At 40.5% G+C, this 21,050-nt stretch overlaps 2 protein-coding genes across 3 annotated transcripts in view; both read left to right on the plus strand.

Moving 5' to 3' along the window:
• Window positions 1-3,468: 3,468 nt before the first annotated feature.
• On the plus strand, window positions 3,469-11,244 carry commd2 (COMM domain containing 2). Its single transcript, XM_061978643.1, has 6 exons — window positions 3,469-3,654; window positions 4,002-4,079; window positions 8,324-8,406; window positions 8,474-8,548; window positions 10,221-10,319; window positions 10,403-11,244. The coding sequence occupies exons 1-6, from the start codon at window positions 3,549-3,551 to the stop codon at window positions 10,610-10,612; spliced, it is 651 nt and encodes a 216-aa protein (XP_061834627.1). The 5' UTR covers window positions 3,469-3,548; the 3' UTR covers window positions 10,613-11,244.
• Window positions 11,245-13,977: 2,733 nt separating this feature from the next.
• Window positions 13,978-21,050, plus strand: part of trappc8 (trafficking protein particle complex subunit 8) — a 47,861-nt gene continuing 40,788 nt past the window's right edge. For both annotated transcript variants that reach the window (XM_061978461.1, XM_061978462.1), the window contains exons 1-2: window positions 13,978-14,297; window positions 18,076-18,285. In XM_061978461.1, coding sequence (XP_061834445.1) covers window positions 14,141-14,297; window positions 18,076-18,285 — 367 coding nt within the window. In that variant the 5' untranslated portion in view covers window positions 13,978-14,140. The remainder of the gene's footprint in view (window positions 14,298-18,075; window positions 18,286-21,050) is intronic.

Consider the following 21,050-nt stretch of genomic DNA (forward strand, 5'->3'; position numbering starts at 1 on the left):
CAATGGGGAAATTATGTTTTTGTGCAGAATCAAAATGCAGGGGAAACATTACAGAACATAGAGGCATTAGAAAAGCACAGCTGCCATTTCAGCGATGCCGTGTCTACGTACAGCTACACAAGTAAGACAATGAAAAACCAAAAAAATGAGCAATTAATAACGCATATCACACATACTATTGCACCATGCATTGACAAAACAAAAACACAAGTTCAACACCCACATACACTGGGTGGCCTCTGCCTTACATACAATTGTACTAAATACTAGTCAATACAACAAAATAGTGTAAAATAACTCAACAAAATCAAGAAATATTTATTGAAATCATTTTGCTTCCAAGGCCACCTGTCTAATAACTAAAACAAAAACATACAAGCGGACTGAAAAATATGAATTGCACGTCAGTTTTAATCGAATGCAGACTCTACCCTGGCATTAATAGTATTTGTATTAATTGTATGTATAAATGTATTTATTTACTTGATCTTATTTGGTCTAAAAACCTCCACAGTACTGCGCAATAGTTATTTTGACTCTTTTAACCATAGACATGTTATAAGTAGACGCAGCATTGGCTGCTGTGACGTGAGAAATTGGGCCGCCATCTTGAAGTGGTGATGAGGAGCCGGCGAGCAGCCTAAACTGACAGTTGACAGGTAGAAAACAAAGATGCTAAACTGACAGTTGACAGGTAAAAAACAAAGATGCTAAACTGACAGTTGACAGGTAGAGAACAAAGATGCTAAACTGACAGTTGACAGGTAGAAAACAAAGATGCTAAACTGACAGTTGACCGGTAAGAAACAAAGATGCTAAACTGACAGTTGACAGGTAGAAAACAAAGATGCTAAACTGACAGTTGACAGGTAGAAAACAAAGATGCTAAACTGACAGTTGACAGGTAGAAAACAAAGATGCTAAACTGACAGTTGACAGGTAGAAAAGAAAGATGCTAAACTGACAGTTGACAGGTAGAAAACAAAGATGCTAAACTGACAGTTGACAGGTAGAAAACAAAGATGCTAAACTGAGAGTTGACAGGTAGAAAACAAAGATGCTAAACTGACAGTTGACAGGTAGAAAACAAAGATGGTGTTCAGCGTTTTCCTGCTCAAATGAGCGGACTGTTGAAAATAGGAATCGGGGGATTACTTTTCACAAGTAAGATTTAACATTAACATACTATTGGTTGTATTCTGTTAAAAGAATATTAGTACAGAGTTGAGAAGGAGCAAAGATCTTCAATAGTACTGAAATCCTCGCCGCTAGCAAACAGGAGTATGACCATAAGAAAATTGTTTGTCAATGAAATTAATTGCATTTAAAAATGTCTTACTTGAATAACATAAAGTTGAAATAAATGATTGTTGACACCTTAAACAAAATTCACCAGCCGCCACTGATTATGATACATTCTCATTTTAGGAAAAGTATAAGACAATATTTGCTTAACAGTATAATTGTAACCAGGAATAAGTCTTCAAGTAACAATATTCAAATATTAGCATTGTTGGGTAAGACAGAATTTGGTTTTATTCTGAATCCAGTGAAACAGATTGGTGGTTTTAGCTGATATAAAGACTTTCAGGTGTTTATATATAAATGTTGAAGTATTTGGCAGATGCTTTTATCCAAAGCGACATACATAAAAAAATACATATAAAACAATCAGTGTAAACATGATCATTTAAGGGAAGAATGTAATAGAAAATATCAATAGAAAGTGTCAAGACAGAATAAACTCAGCAACAGAGATACAGTCTATAGATATATAGATATCTAATGTATTCATACATTGTTCATGTAGGATTTAGGCATGTATATATAACCTAATTGTATTGTTTTTTCAATATAAAAATAGCTGACCCTTCTCTGGGATTATATTCCCAGTTTTGATCTGAGACGTCTGGTCACTTCCATCCATCCATCCATCCATCTTCTTCCGCTTATCCGAGGTCGGGTCGCGGGGGCAGCAGCCTAAGCAGGGAAGCCCAGACTTCCCTCTCCCCAGCCACTTCGTCCAGCTCTTCCTGTGGGACCCCGAGGCGTTCCCAGGCGAACCTCGGATTCAGGAGGAACAGTGTGGTTTTCGTCCTGGTCGTGGAACTGTGGACCAGCTCTATACTCTCGGCAGGGTCCTTGAGGGTGCATGGGAGTTTGCCCAACCAGTCTACATGTGCTTTGTGGACTTGGAGAAGGCATTCGACCGTGTCCCTCGGGAAGTCCTGTGGGGAGTGCTCAGAGAGTACGGGGTATCGGACTGTCTGATTGTGGCAGTCCGCTCCCTGTATGATCAGTGCCAGAGCTTGGTCCGCATTGCCGGTAGTAAGTCGGACACGTTTCCAGTGAGGGTTGGACTCCGCCAAGGCTGCCCTTTGTCACCCATTCTGTTCATAACCTTTATGGACAGAATTTCTAGACGCAGTCAAGGCGTTGAGGGGATCTGGTTTGGTGGCTGCAGGATTAGGTCTCTGCTTTTTGCAGATAATGTGGTCCTGATGGCTTCATCTGTCCAGGATCTTCAGCTCTCACTGGATCGGTTCGCAGCTGCGTGTGAAGCGACTGGGATGAGAATCAGCACCTCCAAGTCCGAGTCCATGGTTCTCGCCCGGAAAAGGGTGGAGTGCCATCTCCGGGTTGGGGAGGAGATCTTGCCCCAAGTGGAGGAGTTCAAGTACCTCGGAGTCTTGTTCACGAGTGAGGGAAGAGTGGATGGTGAGATCGACAGGCGGATCGGTGCGGCGTCTTCAGTAATGCGGACGCTGTATCGATCCGTTGTGGTGAAGAAGGAGCTGAGCCGGAAGGCAAAGCTCTCAATTTACCGGTCGATCTACGTTCCCATCCTCACCTATGGTCATGAGCTTTGGGTTATGACCGAAAGGACAAGATCACGGGTACAAGCGGCCGAAATGAGTTTCCTCCGCCGGGTGGCGGGGCTCTCCCTTAGAGATAGGGTAAGAAGCTCTGCCATCCGGGAGGAGCTCAAAGTAAAGCCGCTGCTCCTCCACATGGAGAGGAGCCAGATGAGGTGGTTCGGGCATCTGGTCAGGATGCCACCCGAACGCCGCCCTAGGGAGGTGTTTAGGGCACGTCCGACCGGTAGGAGGCCGCGGGGAAGACCCAGGACACGTTGGGAAGACTATGACTATGGTCACTTATAGCATATAAGAATATTCTATTACTGTTAAGCAAACTATGAATAATAAAACATGTGTCCTTTATCTTAGCTACACGTATAACGAAAAAGCGCGTGAAAATCAGTGGTATTCAGTGAGGTAAAATGAGTTGACAGTTCATTGCTCCTGCCAAATGAATTGCACTGAGTGGAGCGGATCACCACTCCAAGATGGCGGCCCCGCGTCTCGTCAGCGCCAGTAGGCAGTAGCGCTCCATGCTGCGTACCCTTAGAACATGTCTATGCTTTTAACTACCACCAGAGGGTGGCAGTAAAGCCACAAAATAAGAGACATCTGCTGCAGACGCCAGCGTAGAAGAAGAAGAAAGAAAAGCACGGGACTCGTTCCGGTTGAAGTGCGGGGAAATAAATGTGTAGAGGATTGCTTTTGGAAGACTTGGGAGTGAAAATGTTGCTGGTTTTGTGTGAAGAGCACAAGGAACATCTCAGCTTCCTGCACGAAGTGGACGCAGCAGGCGAGTCTTGCTTGCACAATTCAGCTCATCGGCGGCTGTGACCGGAAGTGCTGAGTCATAGCATAGCAGACATACAGCTTAAGTTACTTTTTTTAAATGTTGCATTGTTTAGTATTGTGTTGTGTAGTATTGTGTTGTGATTGTCGTTTATTTTTTTTGTTCCAAGTTTCTCGTAAATAGAAGTATTAAAAAGCTAATTATTTCACAAAGATGCTAGCTGCGGGCATCACGTGACTAGGTTTGTTTACGCCGCCATGTTGGCAGGAGAAGCAGCAGCTGAAATTGATCATGTCAGTCTTTTTGAAAACAATAATACATTTAAAGCTTATATTTGTTTGTCTTGTCAGTTGTTGGAGAGTTTGGCCGCATCGCTTTGGAATTCCTGAGGAAAGGAGCTAGCCCAAAAGTCTATGAGGGAGCTGCCAGTAAGCATTGATATTGACTGTGTGGCTCATGTGATTGATGATGTTTATACATGTGGGAATGATTGATGATGTTTATACATGTGGGAATGATTGATGATGTTTATACATGTGGGAATGATTGATGATGTTTATACATGTGGGAATGATTGATGATGTTTATACATGTGGGAATGATTGATGATGTTTATACATGTAGGAATGATTGATGATGTTTATACATGTGGGAATGATTGATGATGTTTATACATGTGGGAATGATTGATGATGTTTATACTAGGGCTGCAGCTAACGATTATTTTTCTATCGATTAATCTATAGATTATTTTTTCGATTAATCGGTTAATCTATAGATTATTTTTTTCGATTAATCTATAGATTATTTTTCCTTTTACCGATTTTTTTTTATTATTTAAAATGAGGAAAAAATAAATGTAGGCCAGTTTTTTCAAAAGGCATGGCTTTTATTTACAAAAAAAAAAAGTATGGCCACTAGTCAGTCAACATTGACAACAACATGACAAAATATTCTGTAACAATGTAAACATTTAAAACTTTTAACATTTAACAAAATTAAAAGTAGCTTATTTGCTTTTTAATGTGCAAATATAAAAGTAAACATCCAGTGCAAATCTTAATATTCTGGAATAGTATAAGCATTTAAAAAGTAAAAGTATTGCTTATTTTGCTTTAAAATGTGCAAAAATAAAGATAAACATCCAATACAAAAAAGTGCAAAACGGAAATATTCTGTAACAAGTGTAAACATTTCAACAAAAGTAAAAGTATTGCTTATTTGCTAAAATGTGCAAAAATAAAGCTAAACATCCAATACAAAAAAGTGTACAGTGTAAACATTTCAACAAAAGTAAAAGTATTGCTTATTTTGCTTAATAACACAACAATGATAGTATGATTAAAGTGAAAGTTAATTGTTGGTTTGTACATAGTATATGTAACTGTTAATGTTGTAAAAGGTATTTGCACAACTAATTAACGTTAGCGTTTGTGACACGTCTTGTGCCGTGGGGTTCTTTCAGGACCGACAGACTGAACGCCAGACGGCTTTGCCAGGTTTACAATCTTTTAATTTTACACAAAGTCTTTTCTCTTCCAACTGCGCGGATCGCGCACCTGGGCACGATTGCGGCGTCGCTCCCGGCGCGCCCCGCCTCGCCGCTCGCTCGCCGCCGCCGCCTCTCCACAGCGTTAAAGAGGAGCGCGTCTTTGTAAACACTGAACAGGCACGCCAAACGCGCCTCTCAGAGCGAAACGGTGCTTTAGTTTATGAATTTACAACGCAGATACAAATGACACATTCATGTTTTTGTGTAATAATGACAACGTATACGCACGCGGACGATTGACTTGTTGATGGTGATGGCAAGAACGCTGTCGGGGGTTTTCTTTTCAAATGTTCGTTCATAGCCGTTGTGCTGCTATGATAGGCCATTTCCGCTCGACACAGTGTGCATACAACAACATTATTAGGCCGTTTATTGAAATACTCCCACACTTTTGACGACTTTTGGCGTGCTTTTTTCCCCTCGCTCACATCGTCTGCTTTGCGCTCCGCCATGACAGTAAAGTAGAGTGACGTAAATATGCGACGCGCCGACGCACAAAAACGGCGTCGACGTATTTACGTAACCGATGACGTCGACTACGTCGACGCGTCGTTTCAGCCTTAGTTTATACATGTGGGAATGATTGATGATGTTTATACATGTGGAATGCTTGATGATGTTTATACATGTAGGAATGATTGATGATGTTTATACATGTGGGAATGATTGATGATGTTTATACATGTAGGAATGATTGATGATGTTTATACATGTGGGAATGATTGATGATGTTTATACATGTGGGAATGCTTGATGATGTTTATACATGTGGGAATGATTGATGATGTTTATACATGTGGGAATGATTGATGATGTTTATACATGTGGGAATGATTGATGATGTTTATACATGTGGGAATGATTGATGATGTTTATACATGTGGGAATGATTGATGATGTTTATACATGTGGGAATGATTGATGATGTTTATACATGTGGGAATGATTGATGATGTTTATACATGTGGGAATGATTGATGATGTTTATACATGAGGGAATGACAATGTAGATCAGTGTTTTTCAACCTTTTTTGAGGCAAGGCACTTTTTTTTTTCATTTAAAAATACACCACCAGCAGAAAACATTAAAAAATGAAACTCCACCAGGTCCTTGTGCATTATTTTTAGTTTGTTGGTGTTTTCCTGTGTGTAGTGCTTTAGTTCTTGTCTTGCGCTCTTATTTTGGTGTTTTCCTGTGTGTGGTGCTTTAGTTCTTGTCTTGCGCTCTTATTTTGGTGTTTTCCTGCGTGTGGTGCTTTAGTTCTTGTCTTGTGCTCTTATTTTGGTGTTTTCCGATGTGTAGTGCTTTAGTTCTTGTCTTGTGCTCTTATTTTGGTGTTTTCCTGTTTTCCTGAACGCTAATTCCTGCACCTGCTATGTGTTAGCAAGCAAGGCTATTTAAGCTTTTGCTATCCTTCTTTGTGGGGAAATTGTTGATTGTCATGTATGGATGTACTTTGTGCTCCACACGCTGCAAGTTTTTGCTGTCGTCCAGCATTCTGTTTCTGTTGACTTTGTAGCCAGTTCAGTTTTACTGTCATAGCCTTCCCTAAGCTTCAGTACCTTTTCCTTTCCCTTTTGTTCATTTTTGGTTTAAGCGTTACATACCTTTTTTACCTGCACGCTGTGGTCTGCATATTGGGATCACAACAAACCGTCCTCGTCTCACCCGACACATTCCGACTTTTACAAAGCGATGAACTACCTGCTGCCACCTAGTGACACGGAGTATTACGTGGTTACCCCGCCGAGCTCCACACAGCACAGACACTAAGGAACGGCACATTATAATTATTGATTTGCAAAAATTATTTTTTGGATCAATTAGGTGAAGTTGCATAGTTTCCCACGGCACACCAGACAATATCTCAGGGCACACTAGTGCAGTGTTTTTCAACTTTTTCTAAGCCAAGGCATATTTTATTCATTGAAAAAATGCAGAGGCACACCACCAGAAGAAAACCTTAAAAAAATTAAACTCAGCAGCCGATATTGACAGTAAAAAGTCGTCCTCGCAATTGTTGGATATAAATTCAAACCGTGACTAGTGTTGCGTTTTGGACCAGTTGTTCCTCCCAGGGAATTCAAGTCACAAGTCGCTCCCAAGCTCTTTACGACACTTAAAGCTGAGTTGAAAAACCACCAGAGACAGAATAGGTATTTTGTTGTATATTTTCAAAGCTTTGCAAATATAGACCAGTCTAACCATAGAACATTCTATTGCGCCGCCCCAAAATGGTCTGTCTTCCCGATCCCACCACCCTCTCTCTCTCGTCCCCTCTCTGTAGACAAAACAAATGCTAGTCAAAACACATTCCAAAGAACTCAAGGTTAACACACACAGTTTACTTGCAGACAGAGCAGCAAGAGAAGAAATGGAAAACACCAGCTGTTTTCAAATATGACTATGAAATAAAAGAAGTACAACTTAAATTCGGATATATGTAAATATCTGCCTCCGACAACTTAATAATAACAATAACTAGCCATGCATCACTATAGCTCTTGTCTCAAAGTAGGTGTACTGTCACCACCTGTCACATCACACCCTGACTTATTTGGAGTTGTTTGGTGTTTTCCTGTGTGTAGTGTTTTACTTCTTGTCTTGCGCTCCATTTTTGTTGTTGATTGTCATGTCGTGTACGGATGGATGCACTTTGTGGACGCTGTCTGCTCCACGCGCTGTAAGTCTTTGCTGTCGTCCAGCATTCTGCTTTTGTTTACTTTGCAGCCAGTTCAGTTTTAGTTTCATTTTGCATAGTCATCCCTAACCTTTAATGCCTTTTGTTTATTTTTGATTTAAGCATTAGATATTTTTTTACCTGCACCAGAAACCATGTTCCCGACATCTACAAAGCAATACGCTACATGCTGCCACCTACCGACAGCACAGGCAATAATTAATAGTTTGCAAAAAATATTTTTAACCCAATTAGGTGGAATTACATCATCTCCCACATCACAACAAACAATATCTTATGGCACACCAGTGTGGTTGAAAAACACTGTTGTAGACAAAACAAAGATGTGTCTTTTGTCCGCACACGTCCCAAAAAGCACACGATTAAAGGCGAGAGGAGGGGGCTATGCTCTTTAGCCACAATGCTCTACTACTTGCAGGGAAACTGTCTGTCCCCGTGGAGATGGTGCAGCACGGCGTGGAGGGCCTCATGTTCCTCATGACCGAGAGCTCCAAACACACGGTGACACCTCAGCACTTTACACGGGATGGACCACTTGGCTCACTCCTTTTTGTTTCTGTGTGTTTAGCTTTCTGAGGTGGATTTTTTGGACTCAGTGCTGGCTCTGGACTTTGGTGACGACCTCTGTCAGACTCTCCTGCAGGTATTTCTTTCTGCACAATGCTTTTTGTAAGCCCACATAGGTCGAGTTGGACTATATACAGGTAAAAGCCAGTAAATTAGAATATTTTTGAAAAACTTGATTTATTTCAGTAATTGCATTCAAAAGGTGTAACTTGTACATTATATTTATTCATTGCACACAGACTGATGCATTCAAATGTTTATTTCATTTAATTTTGATGATTTGAAGTGGCAACAAATGAAAATCCAAAATTCCGTGTGTCACAAAATTAGAATATTACTTAAGGCTAATACAAAAAAGGGATTTTTAGAAATGTTGGCCAACTGAAAAGTATGAAAATGAAAAATATGAGCATGTACAATACTCAATACTTGGTTGGAGCTCCTTTTGCCTCAATTACTGCGTTAATGCGGCGTGGCATGGAGTCCATGAGTTTCTGGCACTGCTCAGGTGTTATGAGAGCCCAGGTTGCTCTGATAGTGGCCTTCAACTCTTCTGCGTTTTTGGCTCTGGCATTCTGCATCTTCCTTTTCACAATACCCCACAGATTTTCTATGGGGCTAAGGTCAGGGGAGTTGGCGGGCCAATTTAGAACAGAAATACCATGGTCCGTAAACCAGGCACGGGTAGATTTTGCGCTGTGTGCAGGCGCCAAGTCCTGTTGGAACTTGAAATCTCCATCTCCATAGAGCAGGTCAGCAGCAGGAAGCATGAAGTGCTCTAAAACTTGCTGGTAGACGGCTGCGTTGACCCTGGATCTCAGGAAACAGAGTGGACCGACACCAGCAGATGACATGGCACCCCAAACCATCACCCAACCATGCAAATTTTGCATTTCCTTTGGAAATCGAGGTCCCCGAGTCTGGAGGAAGACAGGAGAGGCACAGGATCCACGTTGCCTGAAGTCTAGTGTAAAGTTTCCACCATCAGTGATGGTTTGGGGTGCCATGTCATCTGCTGGTGTCGGTCCACTCTGTTTCCTGAGATCCAGGGTCAACGCAGCCGTCTACCAGCAAGTTTTAGAGCACTTCATGCTTCCTGCTGCTGACCTGCTCTATGGAGATGGAGATTTCAAGTTCCAACAGGACTTGGCGCCTGCACACAGCGCAAAATCTACCCGTGCCTGGTTTACGGACCATGGTATTTCTGTTCTAAATTGGCCCGCCAACTCCCCTGACCTTAGCCCCATAGAAAATCTGTGGGGTATTGTGAAAAGGAAGATGCAGAATGCCAGACCCAAAAACGCAGAAGAGTTGAAGGCCACTATCAGAGCAACCTGGGCTCTCATAACACCTGAGCAGTGCCAGAAACTCATCGACTCCATGCCACGCCGCATTAACGCAGTAATTGAGGCAAAAGGAGCTCCAACCAAGTATTGAGTATTGTACATGCTCATATTTTTCATTTTCATACTTTTCAGTTGGCCAACATTTCTAAAAATCCCTTTTTTGTATTAGCCTTAAGTAATATTCTAATTTTGTGACACGGAATTTTGGATTTTCATTTGTTGCCACTTCAAATCATCAAAATTAAATGAAATAAACATTTGAATGCATCAGTCTGTGTGCAATGAATAAATATAATGTACAAGTTACACCTTTTGAATGCAATTACTGAAATAAATCAAGTTTTTCAAAATATTCTAATTTACTGGCTTTTACCTGTATATGTTGATTGGTTTCTTTGACAGATGTACCAGCAGAATCAGAATGAGATCCGCAGCATCTTGAGTCTGGTTCCTTCCAACTTGCCCGCTTACCATAACATGGAGTGGAGACTGGATGTACAGGTGCGTATAAAAAAAAAAACGACTTTTAGTCAGCATTGTTGACGCAGGTCAGTGTCATGCTTTCGCACTCCACTTCTGCCCAGTTGGCGAGTCGCTCCCTCCGCCAGATGGTGGCGCCCATGTTGACCACCAGGCTGCTCCTGACACGTGGACGCGGTTCCTGCACGGAACACAGCAGCAGGGTTCTCCAGGTGGACCTCAGCACCCTCCTGCACTTCATCTCCGTGCTGGAGGGGGCTCTCGGGGCCCTGAAGACCACCCACGCTCGCCGTATTTTGCGTAACATAAAATAACCTCCTGACTGACAAGCTGAAAGAGCACCAAGTTGACTGACTGCGTCCAAGATGTCGTTGTTCTTGTCAACAGCGACATTGATACTTTGCATTGGCGATGTGATGTCAGGGACCATCCTTTTGTTCAGTCAAACAAAACCACAGGAAGTTACATCACATAAGCTGCGGAGGTTAATTTTATTTTATTTTTTCTTGACACTGAATTTTTGTAACTGACTTTTTTGCGTTTGAATTTTGTGATTTTGCTTACAATTTCATTGAAAAAAATGTAATGTAAAAAAAAAAAAACTGTGTAAAAAAAACTTCAGTGCAGAAATATTTGTTGCTTCAAGACCAAAAATGATTCCTGGGCGCGGCCACTGCTGCTGCTCACTGCTCCCCTCACCTACCAAGGGGTGATCAAGGGTGATGGGTCAAATGCAGAGAATAATTTCGCCACACCTAGTGTGTGTGTGTGTGTGTGTGTGTGTGTGTGAGACTATCATTGCTACTTTAACTTTAACTCAAGACGCACTTCTGGTCATTTAAGACTGAAGCACCTCATTGGTCCCCAAACTACGGCTTGCCAGCGTCCAAAATCCGGCCCGAGGGAAGTCTGTAGCTAAAAAAATAAAATAAAAATTGTTTTTTTATTTTATTTATTTATTTGTCCTTTCTAATCCATTTTCTATCGCTTATTACTCTCGGGGTCTCCTAGCTGCTCAGACAAATCATATTGTCTAAAAATGCATTTTCCCATAAATAACGTGACGTCTACGCGCTCAATTAATGTGTGAGGAACACACACACACACACACACACACACACACACACACACACACACACACAGACACAGAGAGCCTGGCCAAATTTTTTTTACGCAATGCGGCCCCCAAGTCAAAAAGTTTGGGGACCCCCGGTTTAAGTATTAATTTACAAGAAGTGAGTCTTGAGTTTTTTCACATTTTTCTGCACCTCAATTTTTTTTTCTACACTAAATTTTTACTCTATTTATTTTAAAATACGGTATTTTAACAAACAGTTTTTTAAACATATACATTTTGCTAAAAAAAAAAATCGAAATTCAATGAAATGATCAGCATAATTTGATAAGAAAAAAAAATCAGTTTGCAGAATAAAAACGCAACAAATTCTGTGTAAAAGAAAAAAGAAGCTTTCGTATCAAAGACACAAATGAACACACCACACATTAACATTTGATTGTGTTATCACTGCAACGCCTCTTTTTACAATTGTGTGAAACTAAAGAACATTGAAATGTAAATTAAAACATTCCATGTACAGTAAAACTTTTATGATGGCCACATCTTCACCCTGGAACTGATTATTTTATATCCTATTGAAAACAAACATGCTTTTTCCAAATATGATTGTCAATGGTTTCTTCTAGAGCTTTAAATCATGAGTGTCTCAAAGGGCTGCACAAGGATCTAGTTCATAGTGTGAGAGTCCAGTCCATAGTGGATCTAGTTCATAGTGTGAGTCCATTCCATAGTGGATCTAACATAAAAGTGAGAGTCCAGTCCATAGTGGATCTAACATAATAGTGTGAGAGTCCAGTCCATAGTGGATCTAACATAATAGTGAGAGTCCAGTCCATAGTGGATCTAACATAATAGTGAGAGTCCAGTCCATAGTGGATCTAACATAATAGTGAGAGTCCAGTCCATAGTGGATCTAACATAATAGTGTGAGAGTCCAGTCCATAGTGGATCTAACATAATAGTGAGAGTCCAGTCCATAGTGGATCTAACATAATAGTGTGAGAGTCCAGTCCATAGTGGATCTAACATAATAGTGAGAGTCCAGTCCATAGTGGATCTAACATAATAGTGTGAGAGTCCAGTCCATAGTGGATCTAACATAATAGTGAGAGTCCAGTCCATAGTGGATCTAACATAATAGTGAGAGAGTTCAGTCCATAGTGGATCTAACATAATAGTGTGAGGGTCCAGTCCATAGTGGATCTAACATAATAGTGTGAGAGTCCAGTCCATAGTGGATCTAACATAATAGTGTGAGAGTCCAGTCCATAGTGGATCTAACATAACAGTGTGAGAGTCCAGTCCATAGTGGATCTAACATAATAGTGAGAGTCCAGTCCATAGTGGATCTAACATAATAGTGAGAGTCCAGTCCATAGTGGATCTAACATAATAGTGTGAGAGTCCAGTCCATAGTGGATCTAACATAATAGTGTGAGAGTCCAGTCCATAGTGGATCTAACATAATAGTGTGAGAGTCCAGTCCATAGTGGATCTAACATCATAGTGAGAGTCCAGTCCATAGTGGATCTAACATAATAGTGATAGTCCAGTCCATAGTGGATCTAACATAATAGTAAGAGTCCAGTCCATAGTGGATCTAACATAATAGTGAAAGTCCAGTCCATAGTGGATCTAACATAATAGTGTGAGAGTCCAGTCCATAGTGGATCTAACATAATAGTGAGAGTCCAGTCCATAGTGGATCTAACATAATAGTAAGAGTCCAGTCCATAGTGGATCTAACATAATAGTGAAAGTCCAGTCCATAGTGGATCTAACATAATAGTGTGAGTCCAGTCCATAGTGGATCTAACATAATAGTGAGAGTCCAGTCCATAGTGGATCTAACATAATAGTGTGAGAGTCCAGTCCATAGTGGATCTAACATAATAGTGTGAGAGTCCAGTCCATAGTGGATCTAACATAATAGTGAGAGTCCAGTCCATAGTGGATCTAACATAATAGTGAGAGTCCAGTCCATAGTGGATCTAACATAATAGTGAGAGTCCAGTCCATAGTGGATCCAACATAATAGTGAGAGTCCAGTCCATAGTGGATCTAACATAATAGTGAGAGTCCAGTCCATAGTGGATCTAACATAATAGTGAGAGTCCAGTCCATAGTGGATCTAACATAATAGTGAGAGTCCAGTCCATAGTGGATCTAACATAATAGTGAGAGTCCAGTCCATAGTGGATCTAACATAATAGTGAGAGTCCAGTCCATAGTGGGGCCCGCAGGAGATCATCTTGAGTGGGGACAGGTCAGCATCACAGAGATGTCCTCAACTGATGCACAGATGAGTGGTCCACCCTGGGTCCTGACTTTGGACAACTGGTGCATCATCTGTGGTCACCTAATCTGTGCTCCTCTTCTAGCAGAAAAGAGAGACGGCAGATCAACTGGTCTAAAAAGGGGGGTCTATTTAAACTAAGGCTAGAGTATACAAATGAGTTTGAAGATGGGACTTAAATGTTTCTGACCAAAGTAGATCGTCAGTATTTAAACATAATGACAGAAAATGAGCTAATATGAAAGTTCTTGTTTTAATTCTCTGTAAGGAAGTGTTGTGACACACGCGTCACGTGATCACTCAGTCACACCGGAAGTGTGCCGCCTAGCCAACATGGCCGCCGTCCACCGCACACAGCTGCACTTCTGGTCCGCGACGTGACGCCTGCTGCCCCCTAACCCTTACAGACATCAGCCGGCCCCCCCTTACGGACATTAGCCTGGATCTGTTGTGAGGTGAGGTGACGTCATGGCCCAGTGTGTTCAGTCGGTGCAGGAGCTGGTCCAGGACTCCTTCGTGCCCATGGTGGCCGTCCTGTGCAGCGGCCAGGCGGAGGCAGTGACTCGCAGGAACAACCTCACTTTTGCTCAACTGCTGCGGCCTTTCTGCCGGATCACTTCCGAAGGTACGAGCGACTCTGTAGCGGCGCTGTCGGCGTCCGGAGGGCGGGCTGCTGCGAGGCGCCCGCAGCCCGGAGCCCGCTGACATTGCTGCTAGCTTGCTGCTAACTTGACTAGGCAGCTAACTTGCTGCTAACTAGACTAGGCAGCTAACTTGCTGCTAACTTGACTAGGCAGCTAACTTGCTGCTAACTAGACTAGGCAGCTAACTTGCTGCTAACTTGACTAGGCAGCTAACTTGCTGCTAACTAGACTAGGCAGCTAACTTGCTGCTAATTAGACTAGGCAGCTAGCTTGCTGATAACTTGACTGGGCTGCTAACTTGACTAGGCAGCTAACTTGACTAGGCAGTTAACTTGCTGCTAACTTGAATAGGCAGCTAACTTGCTGCTAACTTGACTAGGCAGCTAACTTGACTAGGCAGCTAACTTGACTAGGCAGCTAACTTTGACAGCAGGTGTCTGTACCTGAACACCTCACTCTGTTTGTTAGCATGCTAACACTGGCCTTAGCTTCGTTTGTTAGCATGCTAACATTGGCCCTAGCTTTGTTTGTTAGCATGCTAACACTGCATTAGCTTTGTTTGTTAGCATGCTAACACTGGCATTAGCTTTGTTTATTAGCATGCTAACACTGGCATTAGCTTTGTCTGTTAGCATGCTAACACTGGCATTAGCTTTGTTTGTTAGCATGCTAACACTGGCCTTAGCTTTGTTTGTTAGCATGCTAACACTGGCCTTAACTTTGTTTGTTAGCATGCTAACAGTGGCCTTAGGTTTGTCTGTTAGCATGCTAACAGCGGCCTTAGCTTTGTCTGTTAGCATGCTAATACTGGCATTAGCTTTGTTTGTTAGCATGCTAACACTGGCATTAGCTTTGTATGTTAACATGCTAACACTGGCCTTAGCTTTGTCTGTTAGCATGCTAACACTGGCATTAGCTTTGTTTGTTAGCATGCTAACACTGGCCTTAGCTTTGTTTGTTAGCATGCTAACACTGGCATTAGTTTTGTTTGTTAGCATGCTAACACTGGCCTTAACTTTGTTTGTTAGCATGCTAACAGTGGCCTTAGGTTTGTCTGTTAGCATGCTAACAGCGGCCTTAGCTTTGTCTGTTAGCATGCTAACACTGGCATTAGCTTTGTCTGCTAGCTTGCTAACACTGGCATTAGCTTTGTTTGTTAGCATGCTAACAATGGCCCTAGCTTTGTTTGTTAGCATGCTAACAGTGGCCTTAGCTTTATCTGTTAGCATGCTAACACTGCATTAGCTTTGTTTGTTAGCATGCTAACACTGGCCTTAACTTTGTTTGTTAGCATGCTAACACTGGCCTTACTTTTGTTTGTTAGCATGCTAACAGTGGCCTGAGCTTTGTCTGTTAGCATGCTAACACTGGCATTAGCTTTGTTTGTTAGCATGCTAACACTGGCCTTAGCTTTGTTTGTTAGCATGCTAACACTGGCATTAGCTTTGTTTGTTAACATGCTAACACTGGCATTAGCTTTGTTTGTTAGCATGCTAACATTGGCCTTAGCTTTGTTTGTTAGCATGCTAACATTGGCCTTAGCTTTGTTTGTTAGCATGCTAACACTGGCATTAGCTTTGTTTGTTAACATGCTAACACTGGCATTAGCTTTGTTTGTTAGCATGCTAACATTGGCCTTAGCTTTGTTTGTTAGCATGCTAACTCCGGCCTTAGCTTTGTTTGTTAGCATGCTAACACAGGCATTAGCTTTGTTTGTTAGCATGCTAACACTGGCATTAGCTTTGTTTGTTAACATGCTAACACTGGCCTTAGCTTTGTTTATTAGCATGCTAACACTGGCCTTAACTTAAAAAATACACTAGGGCTGCAACAACTAATCGATTAAAATCAATTATAAAAATAGTTGGCGATTAATTTAGTCATCGATTCGTTGGATCTATGCGCAGAGACAATTTTTTTTAGTTTTTTGGTAATTTTTATAATTTTCTTGTATTTATTTTTTTTATAAACCTTTATTTATAAACTGCAACATGTACAAACAGCTGAGAAACAATAATCAAAATAAGTATGGCGCCAGTATGCTGTTTTTTTTCAATAAAATACTGGAAAGGATAGAAATGTAGTTTGTCTCTTTTATCCGATTATTAATCGATTAATCGAAGTAATAATCAACAGCTTAATCGATTATCAAATTAATCGTTAGTTGCAGCCCTAAAATACACTCCTGTTTTAGTTTGGAGATGCCAATTTTCTTGGATTTTTGGGCGTGGCGTGAATACTTTCTCATAATGTTCTGAGTCGTTGAAATGTTATTAGGGCCCGCATGGCCCATTGCAAAAGCGGGAGTCCTTATGCAATGGGACATAAGGACCTATTGTATTTGTAAGGTTTTATTCTTTATTCTTCCGCCGCCACATTAAACTGTAATTTGACCCACTTAACATGCTTCAAAACTCACCATATTTGACCCACACATCAGGACCTGCGAAAATTGCCTTTTAAAAAAAAAAAACGAACCACAAAACTCAAAATTGCGCTCTAGCGCCCCCTAGGAAAAAAAAAAACTAGACTGCCTATAACTCCCACTAGGAAGGTCGGAGAGACATGAAACAAAAACCTCTATGTAGGTCTGACTTAGACCTACATTTCATAATAGTACATTGTCGGGCTAAAATCAACAGGAAGTTGGCAATTCCCCCTTCAAGACAAAAAAGTACTAAAAACAGTAACTTTTGCCTCTTTGAGCTGTAATTTGACCCCCTTAACACGCTTCAAAACTCACCAAACTGAACGCACACATCAGGACTGGCAAAAATTGCGATCTAATAAAAAAACCTAACCCCAAATTTAAAAATTACGCTCTGGAGCAATTTTTGAATAAAACGGAGAAAAAACTGCTCCTCGGAAGAAAGAAATGACAAAACTGCCTCTAACTCCCACTGGGAAGGTCGGAGAGACATGAAACAAAAACCTCTCCGTAGGTCTCACTTAGACCTACATTTCATAGATTTGACAACCCCCAGCAAAAAATCAACAGGAAGTTTGCTATTCCCCCTTCAAAACAAATGTTTTGTAAAAACCGGTCACCTTCCTTCAAAAACAAACTCCTCTGAGCGCGTTTGTCGTTTCGCCTTCAAACTAACACAGGAGAGAGATTGAACCCTTGTGATTACAATGACAGAAGCGCTTTTTTTCTAACTGCTCCGGTTTTGATTTTATGACCCTTCAAAGACCCGCTGCGCTGCTGTTTTTTTAAGATGGCTGCTTAAAAGCAGGAAGCACCAACGTGCCCACACAATGCAGACAAGGTAGGTACACTAGACAAAAGTCTTGGGACACTTCAGACTAAAAGTAGACAAAAGTATTGGGACACTTAGGACTAGCACCTGCCAAATACGCGGGCCCGACCAATGCTGCTTGCAGCTTTAATTTCTAGATTATGCTGCGTAGCAATAAAAAAAAGCAAATAGCACACTTCAGACACCCCAACAAGTCATCATGTCATCTGTGCAAAAAAACATGACAAGCAAAACAAATATGTTCAGAAATACAAATGATCTTTTTTCTGACGTCACATATGAGATTCTCGATGCTTGTCGATGGACTCGCTGCTCTTTGAGAAGAGCAATAAGTGTCGTATGTGTGTGTGTGTGTGTGTGTGTGTGTCCTCTTGGTACCAGCAAATGTATCAGTGGCATTGAAGGTATGTCAACATACTGTAGTCACCAGAGTAGAATGGATATTAAGTTTGAGTTGTTTTAAATACAATGATCATTTAGTGTTTGATTCTTCTCACAGGCCACATCCGGGATCCTAACAACCAGCTGCAGGTGGTGAAAAACCTGCGCATCTGTGTCAACAATGTAGTGACCAGCGCCAGCACGCCGTCCGGCAACCTCAGCCCCGCCCGGCGGCGCCGCCTCAATGAGGTGGTGTTATCCTGCCAGCCACAGGAGGGCGCTGTGTCCGCCACCGTCACAGCGACGGACTATGACCTCAGCTTCAACGGTAAGAACACACCTGGGGGGCTTCTCAACCACTTCAAGTAGATTGTCTGAGTATTTCTTGATAGCACACAATGACTCCTTCCTAGTTGAAGTAGCAGACGATAACAGCGTTGCTAATAAATTGTGGTTCTGTGATGTTGCTCAGCTAAAACATGATGAAGTTCAGAGATCACATTCCGACTATTTGACCACAGTGATCAAGTTCAGAGATCACATTCAGACTATTTGACCGCAGTGATCAAGCATTCGGATCCTGATGCTTCCTTACCCTCCCCTGGAGGAGGTCAGACCTTCCACCATCCTGCTAACACCAGCACATGTCAAAGCTGCTGAAGGTTCATGCAAGGAGAAGGACACAATCTAGCAGCCTCTTAAAAGGATCGCCACTTTTTGGGGAATTTTGCCTATCATTCACAGTCCTATGTAAGACAAGAACACATATGTTCTTTTTTAGGCATTCTAACTCGTAATTAAACTCTAGTAAAAGTCAGCTAACAATAGAGCTATTCGGTATTGGCTCTATTCCGCCTTTAAAGCGTTCGGAAAAACATCCAAAAGCCTCCATTGTTTTATATACATGCTGTAAGTATATATGTCATGTAGTAACATTCATAATAACATGTAATATATACATGATGTAAGTATATATGTCATGTAGTAACATTCATAATAACATGTAATATATACATGATGTAAGTATATATGTCATGTAGTAACATTCATAATAACATGTAATATATACATGATGTAAGTATATATGTCATGTAGTAACATTCATAATAACATGTAATATATACATGATGTAAGTATATATGTCATGTAGTAACATTCATAATAACATGTAATATATACATGATGTAAGTATATATGTCATGTAGTAACATTCATAATAACATGTAATATATACATGATGTAAGTATATATGTCATGTAGTAACATTCATAACTAGTCCTAAGTGTCCCAATACTTTTGTCCAGTTTTAGTAGTACGTGTCCCAATACTTTTGTCAAGTTGTAGTCCTAAGTGTCCCAATACATTTGTCCAGTGTAGGTGTCCCAATACTTTTTTCCAGTGGTAGTCCTAAGTGTCCCAATACTTTTGTTAAGTGGTAGTCCGAAGTGTCCCAATACTTTTGTCCAGTTGTAGTCCTAAGTGTCCCAATACTTTTGTCAAGTTTAGGCGTAAGTGTCCCAATACTTTTGTCCAGTTGTAGTCCTAAGTGTCCCAATACTTTTGTCAAGTTTAGGCGTAAGTGTCCCAATACTTTTGTCCAGTGTAAGTGTCCCAAGACTTTTGTCCAGTGGTAGTCCTAAGTGTCCCAATACTTTTGTCAAGTTTAGGCGTAAGTGTCCCAATACTTTTGTCCAGTGTAAGTGTCCCAAGACTTTTGTCCAGTGGTAGTCCTAAGTGTCCCAATACTTTTGTCAAGTTGTAGTCCTAAGTGTCCCAATACTTTTGTCCAGTGTAAGTGTCCCAATACTTTTGTCCAGTGTAAGTGTCCCAATACTTTTGTCCAGTGTAAGTGTCCCAAAACTTTTGTCCAGTGGTAGTCCTAAGTGTCCCAATACTTTTGTCTACTTTTAGTCCAAAGTGTCCCAATACTTTTGTTCAGTGGTAGTCCTAAGTGTCCCAATACTTTTGTCAAGTTGTAGTCCTAAGTGTCCCAATACTTTTGTCCAGTGTAAGTGTCCCAATACTTTTGTCCAGTGTAAGTGTCCCAATACTTTTGTCCAGTGTAAGTGTCCCAAAACTTTTGTCCAGTGGTAGTCCTAAGTGTCCCAATACTTTTGTCTACTTTTAGTCCGAAGTGTCCCAATACTTTTGTTCAGTGGTAGTCCTAAGTGTCCCAATACTTTTGTCAAGTTGTAGTCCTAAGTGTCCCAATACTTTTGTCCAGACTACCAATACTTTTGTCAAGTTTTAGTCCCAAGTGGCCCAATACTTTTGTCAAGTTCTGTCCTAAGTGTCCCAATACTTTTGTGCAGTTAATAACATGTAATATATACATGATGTAAGTATATATGTCATGTAGTAACATTCATAATAACATGTAATATATACATGATGTAAGTATATATGTCATGTAGTAACATTCATAATAACATGTAATATATACATGATGTAAGTATATATGTCATGTAGTAACATTCATAATAACATGTAATATATACATGATGTAAGTATATATGTCATGTAGTAACATTCATAATAACATGTAATATATACATGATGTAAGTGTCATGTAGTAACATTCATAACAACATGTAATATATACATGATGTAAGTATATATGTCATGTAGTAACATTCATAATAACATGTAATATATACATGATGTAAGTATATATGTCATGTAGTAACATTCATAATAACATGTAATATATACATGATGTAAGTATATATGTCATGTAGTAACATTCATAACATGTAATATATACATGATGTAAGTATATATGTAATATCTAGTAACATTCATAATAACATGTAATATATACATGATGTAAGTATATATGTCATGTAGTAACATTCATAATAACATGTAATATATACATGATGTAAGTATATATGTCATGTAGTAACATTCATAATGACATGTAATATATACATGATGTAAGTATATATGTCATGTAGTAACATTCATAAAAACATGTAATATATACATGATGTAAGTATATATGTCATGTAGTAACATTCATAATAACATGTAATATATACATGATGTAAGTATATATGTCATGTAGTAACATTCATAATAACATGTAATATA

The sequence above is a fragment of the Nerophis lumbriciformis genome, linkage group LG18 (assembly GCF_033978685.3).
Source record: "Nerophis lumbriciformis linkage group LG18, RoL_Nlum_v2.1, whole genome shotgun sequence".
NCBI lineage: Eukaryota > Metazoa > Chordata > Actinopteri > Syngnathiformes > Syngnathidae > Nerophis > Nerophis lumbriciformis.